This window comes from Chlorocebus sabaeus, chromosome 5 (assembly GCF_047675955.1).
Source record: "Chlorocebus sabaeus isolate Y175 chromosome 5, mChlSab1.0.hap1, whole genome shotgun sequence".
NCBI lineage: Eukaryota > Metazoa > Chordata > Mammalia > Primates > Cercopithecidae > Chlorocebus > Chlorocebus sabaeus.
This window is the reverse complement of record NC_132908.1, coordinates 2,943,212-2,952,887: the sequence shown is the minus strand read 5'-3', so window position 1 is coordinate 2,952,887 and position 9,676 is coordinate 2,943,212. Positions and strand designations below refer to the sequence as shown.

At 52.9% G+C, this 9,676-nt stretch overlaps 1 protein-coding gene across 9 annotated transcripts in view; it reads right to left on the bottom strand.

The window, feature by feature from the left end:
* Positions 1-4,099: 4,099 nt before the first annotated feature.
* Positions 4,100-9,676, bottom strand: part of FLYWCH1 (FLYWCH-type zinc finger 1) — a 45,359-nt gene continuing 39,782 nt past the window's right edge. For all 9 annotated transcript variants that reach the window (XM_007983155.3, XM_007983147.3, XM_007983140.3 and 6 more), the window contains one exon: positions 4,100-4,848. Coding sequence is in view for 7 of the 9 variants with exons in the window: in XM_007983140.3 (XP_007981331.3) it covers positions 4,809-4,848 (40 nt within the window). In the remaining 2 variants the exon portion in view is untranslated. The remainder of the gene's footprint in view (positions 4,849-9,676) is intronic.

The following is a 9,676-nucleotide window of genomic DNA, read 5'->3' as shown; positions in this document are numbered from 1 at the left end:
TGGTGAGGGGCGAGGCTCATCAGGCAGGGTGTGGACCCCCAAAGGCTGCAGTGACAGCCTGCTCAGGCCCAACGCCCTCCTCATCAGGGGCCTGGTAGGCGGTGTGCGCAAAGTGGCCCTGACTATAGTTAAGTGCCCCCAGCTGGGCCTATTCCTCTGGGGCTTCAGAATGGGGAGCGGGTGATTGGCCTTGTTCCTGGGCAGCTGGATGTCTTCTGTTGGCCACGCAGTTCGGGAAGCAGAGCAGGTGGCTGCAGGCAGGAGGAGGGCCAGTGTAACGGGTATCTGGAGGCAACCGTGGCTGGTGCTAGCAGCCTGAGGCCAGGGACTGTCGTCCCCTTGGGCTCTAGAGAACCCCTTTGGGTACGTCTGGCTTCTGGTCCTTGAACCAGGTAGTCACACCTGATGCGAAAAACAGGGCGAGTACACCTGAGGCAGGTGGTGTGTGCTTCAGTTTGCATTTTTAGAGCCAGGAGCAGTGGCTCACACCTGTAATCCCACCACTTTGGGAGGCTGAGGCAGGTGGATCGATCTCTTGAGTTCAGGAGTTTGAAACCAGCCTGGGCAACATAGAGAGACTCTGTCTCCACAAAAAATTTAAAAATTAGGCCATGGCTCATGCCTATAATCCCAGCACTTTATGAAGCCGAGGCGGGCGGATCACCTGAGGTCAGGAGTTCGAGACTAGCCTGACCAACATGGTGAAACCCTGTCTCTATGAAAAAAAAAAAAATACAAAATTAGCCGGGGTTGGTGGCACATGCCTGTAATCCCATCTACTTGGGAGGCTGAGGCAGGAGAATCGCTTGAACCTGGGAGGTGGAGGTTGCAGTGAGCCAAGATCACACCACCACACTCCAGCCTGGGCAACAAGAGCGAAACTCTGTCTCAAAAAAAAAAAAAAAAAAAAAGTTAAAAAAACTAGCTGGATGTGGTGGTGCACACCTGTGGTCCCAGCTATTTGGGAGGATGAGGTGGGAGGATCACTTGAGCCCAGGAGTTGGAGGCTGCAGTGAGCCAAGGCTGCATCACTGCACTCCAGCCTGGGTGACAGAGTGAGACTGTTTCAAAAAGGAGGCCAGGGAAAGTGTGCCTGGGAAGGTACGTGTGCTGGGATGTGCACTGAGGAAGTGCCCTGTTCTCGCTGAGCTATGATGGGGCCAGGTTTTGCAGAGGAACAATGCAGGCAGGGAGACAGGCTTGGAGACTGCTGTGGTCACACCTGCCAGCGGCTGGGCCCTGCATGAGTCAGGGGCTGAGAGATGGGAATGTTTATGAACACAGGGACCCATGACAGGGTCTCCTTTGCTGTCCCAGTGCCTTCCCCGGATTCTCCAGATCCTCTCAGCATCACACTCTAGAGGAAGGGGCTCATCAGCCCCTTAGCACATGAGGGAAGGAAACAGGCAGAGGGGCCGGGACTGTGGCTCACACCTGCCATCCCAGCACTTTGGGAGGTTGAGGGGAGCTGATTGCTTGAGCCCAGAAGTTTAAGACCAGCCTGGCCAACATTTTGAAACCCTGCCTCTTCTAAAAGTACAAAAATTAGCTGGGTGTGGGAGTGCACACCTGTAATCCCAGTTATTCAGGAGGCTGAGGCAACAGAATTAGTTGAACCCAGGAGGTGGAGGTTGCAGTGAGCCAAGATCACACCACTGAACTCCAACCTGAGCAGCAGAGTGAGATTGTCTCAAGAAAAAAAAAACAAAAACAAAAAACAGACAGAGGAGAGGGACTGCTAATGGGTAGGGGCTGCTTTTCAGGGCAATGAAAATGTTCTGGAATGAGATAGTTCTGATAGATGCACAACCCTGTGAACTTATTAAAAGCCACTGACGGGCCGGCACTTTGGGAGGCCGAGGCAGATGTATCACGAGTTCAAGAGATCAAGACTTTCCTGGTCAACATGGAGAAACCCCGTCTCTACTAAAAATACAAAAATTAGCCCGGCGTGGTGGCAGGTGCCTGTGGTCCCAGCTACTCAGGAGGCTGAGGCAGGTGAATCGCTTGAACCAGGAAGGCGGAGGTTGCAGTGAGCCGAGATCACGCCATTGTACTGCAGCCTGGGCGAGAGCAAGACTCCATCTTAAAAAAAAAAAAAAAAAAGACAAAGCAGGCAGGTGGCAGCCACTGACGACTTACGGGACGCAGGACAGGAAGGGCATCGAGGATGACTGTTACTCATCCGTGGTCTCCTCCCTCAGGCAAGAGGGTGGGGGACAGTCCCCTCTGCCGCCTGCATTGCTGCTGCTCACGGGAGATACCGGGCAGGGCCCAGGAGGCAGCTGGACACGACACCCAGGTGTCATTTGCAGAAGGGAGGACTGACTGACAAACCGTGAACCCCAAACGTGGCAGAGCAGAAGCAGGCTGAGGTCCAGCTCCCAAATCACCAACCCCCTCTCCAAGGTTGGGCTCACGAAGGGGGCTGGGAGGGGAAGCCAGAGGAGCTGGCATTGGAGGGGACCTGGGAGGGCAGTCAGTGCCCGCGGCCAGCTCAGAGACACACCTGCTGGCCTTAGTGGCAGGGGTCCTGTGCCACTCTGTCTTGGCAGAGGAGGTGGGACAGGAGGCTAGGCTGGGACCATGGGGGGATGGGGCCCACCAGACAACTGTGGGTCAGGGCTCGGGGGTTCAGGGGCTCCCAGAGCTGGCCACTGCCCCCATCCCCATTTTCAAACTTAGAGTTCTTTGTTGATACCTTTCTGATGCCTTGGGAATTTATTTTAAATTTCATGAGACGTTGTTGGCACTGTCACATCAAAGGGCACCGACACACACCACGTGGTGCAGATGGCACACAGCAGGGTTTGTGGGCGAAGCACCAGCAGAGCCAGGGCTGGAAGCAGGAGTTGCCCCGCTGAGCCGCTGCTGGGCTGTGCGCTCCGCAGCCAGCGTTCACCCACACGCTTTAACTCTGTGACAGTGACTGGGCAGGGGACATCTGGTGGCCCTGGCACTTTCCAAAGGAAGGCTCTGAAGCTCACTTAGTGGCTGTCAGGTCCTTGTCATGGCTGAGTGGCCACCAGGGTGCGGGTTGGTGGCTGTGAACCTGCCCAAGGCAACAGCATCATCCAAATTCACGTACATTGGAGAGTCTCAGCCCAGCAACATGGGCTGCCATCTGTCCTCTGAGGTCAAAGCAGGCACGAGGCAGAGGAAGAGTGGGCCAGCCCCGGTCAATGACGCAAATGTCCAAAAGGGAAGAGAAGCTGATATCCTTCCTCTGACTTGCCTCATACCCGCTTAGGGGTGCCCAGAGCCCAGCCAAGGTTACAGGGCATGGCATCATGTGACCATGGCAGGAAGATGCTGGCCATGGAGTCCCCATCACAGAGGCAACCAGCCCACAGGTGCAGAGGGCGCAGACTTGGCAGGTAGCAGAGGCTGCAGTGACTCAGGCTGCTGTGACCCGGGCGTTTCTCTCATATCTTGGGCACGTGTGGAGCTTCCCCCTCTGCAGGGAGCCTGACCAGAGGTCCAGCTGGTGGTGGCATGAGCTGGACCGTCTTTCAGCAGATGCCTTCCTTGGGCATGGCTGCCTCCTGTGGGCGTGCACATTTGCCCCACACAGTGGGCATCGGGATTGGAGTGCTGGATCTGTAGCCTTGGCCCTGAGTCCAGCTGGGGGCAGTTCGGTCAGCCTCAGGGCAGGATGCTTCAGGGCCGCGAACACCGCCCGAAGCACAGCCACTGTGTCCTGTGTCCTCTGCCATCGGCAAAGGATGGACAGGTGGGCAAGTCTGCCCTTGGCCCAAGGGTGCCACTTGCCCAGGCTTATGCAAATGAGTCCAGGGGGAACTCAGGCTAATGGCCAGAGCAGAGCATCCCGCCTCTTTCAGCAACATGACCTGCCACATCGGGCCTGGGAGAGACCACGGGCTGCAGCTGGCCCCTCAGCAGTCCCTCCAGAGGCCCCAACTCCAGGTGTCCCCATCCACTGTTGGTCCAGGTTACATCTGGGCCAGGTGACCATAACTACCCGGCATGGTGGGGCGGTCGCCTGCTGGGCACTGGCATGGAGACATGATGGGGTGTGACTTCACGGTGGCCAACTGTTGCTGCAAGGGGGATGTGAACAAGCACCAGCTCCACACGGTGAGATGGAAAATAGGATTTATTGGGGGAACCGTACCAGCAGAGGAGAAGCGGGGGTGCCCGGGCTGTCACAGCCTTGCAGTGGATGGTGGGCTCCGTGGCCAACCTGCCAGGGGACAGACCTATTGCTTGCACTCCCCCCACAATTACAGGGTGGGAGTGAGGGACCTCACGGCTGAGGACGGGTCCTTGTTAGTAAGCAGGAGGCTCTGCAGTCCCGGGGGGTCATCTTGCTTCTCCGGACTGCTCCCTCTGACTGCTGAAGCCGCGCTCTGTGAAGCTGCCTGACAGAAGGGGAGGCGCCTCTGCTGCCCAGGCATTCACGTTGCTGAGCAGAGCGCGGCCTCGCCAGGTGGAAAGCCCTGGGAAGGCTGCTTGCTCTGCAAACACAGGGGTGCTGTGGCCGGAGAGCAGGGGCGTCCATGTCCAAGCAACTGTGTCACCACCTTCAAAGGTCAGGAAGGCGCCACCGCCCTGCCCCACAACATCCGAGTCTGCGAGCGCCAGCTCTGAGCACTGTTCTCCGCCGACACAAGGACACCATCCAAGAATTCCTCCCAGGAGACACCTTGAGGAGATGCGAAGACCATCGATGCTTTGGAAGAATGAAAAGAAGTTTCTGCCAAGCAAACCGAAGTGTCTGGGAAGTGCCTGTGTGGATGGGAAGCTACCTCGGGTGGGCGGCTCAGTGCTCCTCTGCCTGTATCAGCTCACTGGGACTCGCCATCCAGTCTGACGTCTTTGATGTCCCTAATTACAAAGAGACACACGTTCTTTACACACATCAAAACATGGTGGGAATAGATGACACAGAAAGTTCAGGATTCCTGGAATCCTTTTTCCTGGGGATATCACAGGCTAGATCACTTATTTATGAGATAGAGTCTTGCTCTGTCCCCCAGGCTGGAGTGCAGTGGTGTGATCGTGGCTCACTGCAACCTCGGCCTCCCAGGTTCAAGCAATTCTCCCACCTCAGCCTTCCTAGTAGCTGGGATTACAGGCACCTACCACCAAGCCCAGCTAATTGTTTGTATTTTTAGTAGAGATGGGATCTTGCCATGTTGGCCAGGCTGGTCTCGAACTCCTGACCTCAAGTGATCCACCCACCCTGGCCTCCCAAAGTGCTGGCACTACAGGCGTGAGCCACCATGCCCGGCCAGCTAGATAATTTTTTTTTTTTTTTTTTTTTTTTTTAAGATGGAGTCTCACTCTGTTGTCAGGCTGGAGTGCAGTGGCGTGATCTCGGCTCACTGCAACCTCTGCCTCCCTGGTTCAAGTGATTCTCCTGCCTCAGCCTCCTGAGTAGCTGGGATTACCGGCACATGCCACCACGCCCGGCTACTTTTTTTTTTTTTGTATTTTATTAGAAACGGGGTTTCACCATGTTGGCCAGGATGGTCTCGATCTCCTGATGTCAGGTGATCCGCCCATCTACCAAAGGGCTGGGATTACAGGCATGAGCTACCTCACCTGGCTGATCATTTTTACACACACATCCATCCATCCGTATCGATTCCTTTACAACATGAGGTTGTTCCATGACACACACTTGGGGAATTCCCTGCTTCCTACACCAGCATGTTCGGGGGAGAACCACCCAACACTTCCAAAAAGTTGCAATTCCTGCCCTGGAAGTCACAAAGGCATCACTCCGAGCCTCTTCAAGGTTCTTCATCAAGAAACACAGAGTTCTCCTTTAATAATTTTCTTTTTTGAGATATGGTTTCACTCTGCCACCCAGGCTGGAGTGCAGTGGTGCCATCACAGCTCACTGCATCCTCGACCTCCTGGGCTCAAGTGATCCTCCCACCTCAGCCTCCTAAGTAGCTGGGACCACAGGTACATGCCACCACGTCTGGCTAATTAAACAAAATATTTTTTTTGGTGGAGATGGGGTTCTCCCTGTGTTGCTCAAGCTAGTCTTGAACTCCTGAACTCATGTGATCAGGTTCTTTTTTAGTACTGTAAGGGATTTTTTTTTTTTTTTTTTTTTTGAGACGGAGTCTCGCTCTGTCACCCAGGCTGGAGTGCAGTGGCCTAATCTCAGCTCACTGCAAGCTCCGCTTCCCGGGTTCACGCCGTTCTCCTGCCTCAGCCTCCCGAGTAGCTGGGACTACAGGTGCCCGCCACCTCGCCCGGCTAGTGTTTTGTATTTTTTAGTAGAGACGGGGTTTCGTCGGGTTAGCCAGGATGGTCTCGATCTCCTGACCTCGTGATCCGCCCGTCTCGGCCTCCCAAAGTGCTGGGATTACAGGCTTGAGCCACCGCGCCCGGCCTTTTTTTTTTTTTTTTTGAGACGGAGTTTCGCTCTTGTTGCCCCAAGCTGGAGTGCAGTGGCGCAATCTCTGCTCACTGCAACTTCCGCCTCCCAGGTTCAAGCGATTCTCCTGCCTCATCTTCACGAGTAGCTAGGATTACAGGCGCCCACCACCACACCCGGGTAATTTTTTGTATTTTTAGTAGAGATGGGGTTTCACCATGTTAGCCAGGCTGGTCTCAAACTCCTGACCTCAGATGATCTGACTGCCTCAGCCTCCCAAAGTGCTGCGATTACAGGCGTGAGCCACTGTACCTGGCTGGGATTGTTTTTTATACTTTATGTTCTAGGGTACATGCGTACAACGTGCAGTTTTGTTACATATGTATACATGTGCCATGTTGATGTGCCGCACCCATTGACTTGTCATTTACATTAGGTATATCTCCTAATACTATCCCTCCCCATCCCCCCACGGATATTTGTTTAAGATCTCTACTGAGCTATAATTCACATACCATAAAATCCGTTAAGTGTACAGTTCAGACTCGTGCAACCATCACTGCAATCACATTTAGAACATTTCACCCCCCACCAAAAGAAACCTCAAATCCTTAGTGTCCCTCCTCAACTTCCCTTGCCCCAGGCAGCCACTAATCTTTCTGTCTCTCTAAACGTGCCTATTCTGGGCACTTCCTATGAACAGAATTACATATACTCCATGTGCTTTGTGACTGGCTTCTTTCATTGAAGATGGTGTTTTCTTTTTTTTTTTTTTGAGACGGAGTCTTGCTCTGTCACTCGAGCTGGAGTGCAGTGGCTGGATCTGAGCTCACTGCAAGCTCCGCCTCCCAGGTTTACGCCATTCTCCTGCCTCAGCCTCCCGAGTATATGGGACTACAGGCGCCCACCACCTCGCCCGGCTAATTGTTTTGTATTTTTTTTTTTTTTTTTTTTTTTTTTTTTTGAGTCGGAGTCTCGCTCTGCCGCCCAGGCTGGAGTGCAGTGGCCGGATCTCAGCTCACTGCAAGCTCCGCCTCCCGGGTTCACGCCATTCTCCTGCCTCAGCCTCCCGAGTAGCTGGGACTACAGGCGCCCGCCACCTCGCCCGGCTAGTTTTTTGTATTTTTAGTAGAGACGGGGTTTCACCATGTTAACCAGGATGGTCTCGATCTCCTGACCTCGTGATCCGCCCGTCTCGGCCTCCCAAAGTGCTGGGATTACAGGCTTGAGCCACCGCGCCCGGCCTGTTTTGTATTTTTTTTAGTAGAGACGGGGTTTCACTGTGTTAGCCAGGATGGTCTCGATCTCCTGACCTCGTGATCCGCCCGTCTTGGCCTCCCAATGTGCTGGGATTACAGGCTTGAGCCACTGCACCCGGCCCTTAAAAATGGTGTTTTCAAGGTGCATCCTCATTGTAGCATGCATCAGTACTTCATTCCTTTTTATGGACAATATTTCATTGTATAAATCGACTGTATTTCATTGATGGACATTTTGAGCTTTCAATTTTTGCCTATTAGAAGTAATGCTGACATGGACATTTGTGTATATTTTTGTGTGGACATGTGTGTTCAGTTCTCCTGGGCGCACACCTAGGAGTGGAACTGCTGGGTCATACGGTGACTCTACGTTGAACATTAAGAATTCCCAGAGTGTTTTCCAAAGTGGCTGCACCATTTTGCGTCATCAGCAAGAGAGTATGAGGGTTCCAGTTTCTCCACGTCCTCACCAACACTTGTTGGCTGTCTTTTTAAATAGCCATCGCAGTGGGTGTGAAGTGGTATTTCACAGTGGTCTTGATGTGCATTTCCCTGAGACTGATGATGTTGAGAATCTTTATCCCTATTGACCATTTGCATATCTTTGAATTCATCGCAGAAATCAAATCTTCTATGGGAAACTGTTTATTCAGGTCCTTTGGCCATTTCCTAATTGGGTTGTCTTTTCATTGTATGAATTCTGGGCCGGGCACAGTGGCTCACTCCTATAATCCCAACACTTTGGGAGGCCGAAGTGGATCACCTGAGGTCAGGAGTTCGAGACCAGCCTGACCAACATGGTGAAACCCCATCTCTACTAAAAACACAAAAAATTAACCAGGTGTGGTGGCAGGTGCCTGTAATCCCAGCTACTCGGGAGGCTGAATATGTTCTGGATACAAGTTCCTTATCAGGTATATGATTTGCAAATAATTCTGTGGGTTGTCTTTTCATCTTTTTACTTTCTTTTTTTTCTTTTGAGACAGAGTCTTGCTTTATTGCCCAGGCTGGAGTGCAGTGGTGCAATCTCGGCTCACCTCAACCTCTGCCTCCCGGGTTCAAGAAATTCTGCCTCAGCCTCTTGAGCAGCTGGGATTACAGGCGCCCGCCACCACGCCCGGCTAATTTTTGTATTTTTAGCAGAGTCGGGGTTTCACTGTGTTGGTCAGGCTAGTCTTGAACTCCTGACCTCAGGTGATCCACCTGCCTCGGCCTCCTAAAGTGCTGGGATTACAGGCATGAGCCACCATGGCCAGCCTGTTTACTTTCTTGATAGTGTTATTTGCAGCATAAAAGTTTTTAACTTTGATAAAGTCCAATTTATTCTTTGATTGCATATGCTTTTGGCATCCTATCTAAACACTTTTGTCTCGTCCAGTGTAGCGGTTCGCACCTGTAATCCCAGCACTCTGGGAAGCCAAGGTGGGTGGATCACCTGAGGTCAGGAATTTGAGACCAGCCTGGCCAACATGGTGAAACTCTGTCTCCACTAAAAGTACAAAACAATTAGCCAGGAGTGGTGGCGCGTGCCTGTAATCCCAGCTACTCAGGAGGCTGAGGCAGAAGAATTGCTTGAATCTAGGATGTGGAGGTTGTGGTGAGCTGAGATCATAGCACTGCACTCCAGCCTGGGTGTCAGAGCAAGACTGTCTCAAAAAAAGAAAGCTGACTGGGCGCGGTGGCTCCCGCATGTAATCCTAGCACTTTGGGAGGCTGAGGTGGCTGGATCACTTGAGGCCAGGAGTTCAAGATCAGCCTGGCCAATATAGTCAAACCCCATTTCTACTAAAAATACAAAAATTAGCCAGGTGCACTGCAGTGTGCCAGTAATCCCAGCTACAGCTACTCTGGACGCTGAGGCAGGAGAATTGCTTGAACCTGGGAGGCGGAGGTTGCAGTGAGCCGAGATTGCACCACTGCACTCCAGCCTGGAGCTAGAGCAAGACTCCACCTCAAAAAAAAAAAAAATAGGTACGGTCCACTTGTACAGGACATGTATTACAAATGGAGCTTGCGGAGGGGAAGTTGCTGTGGGTGAGTGAATGTGGAGGCCTAAAGC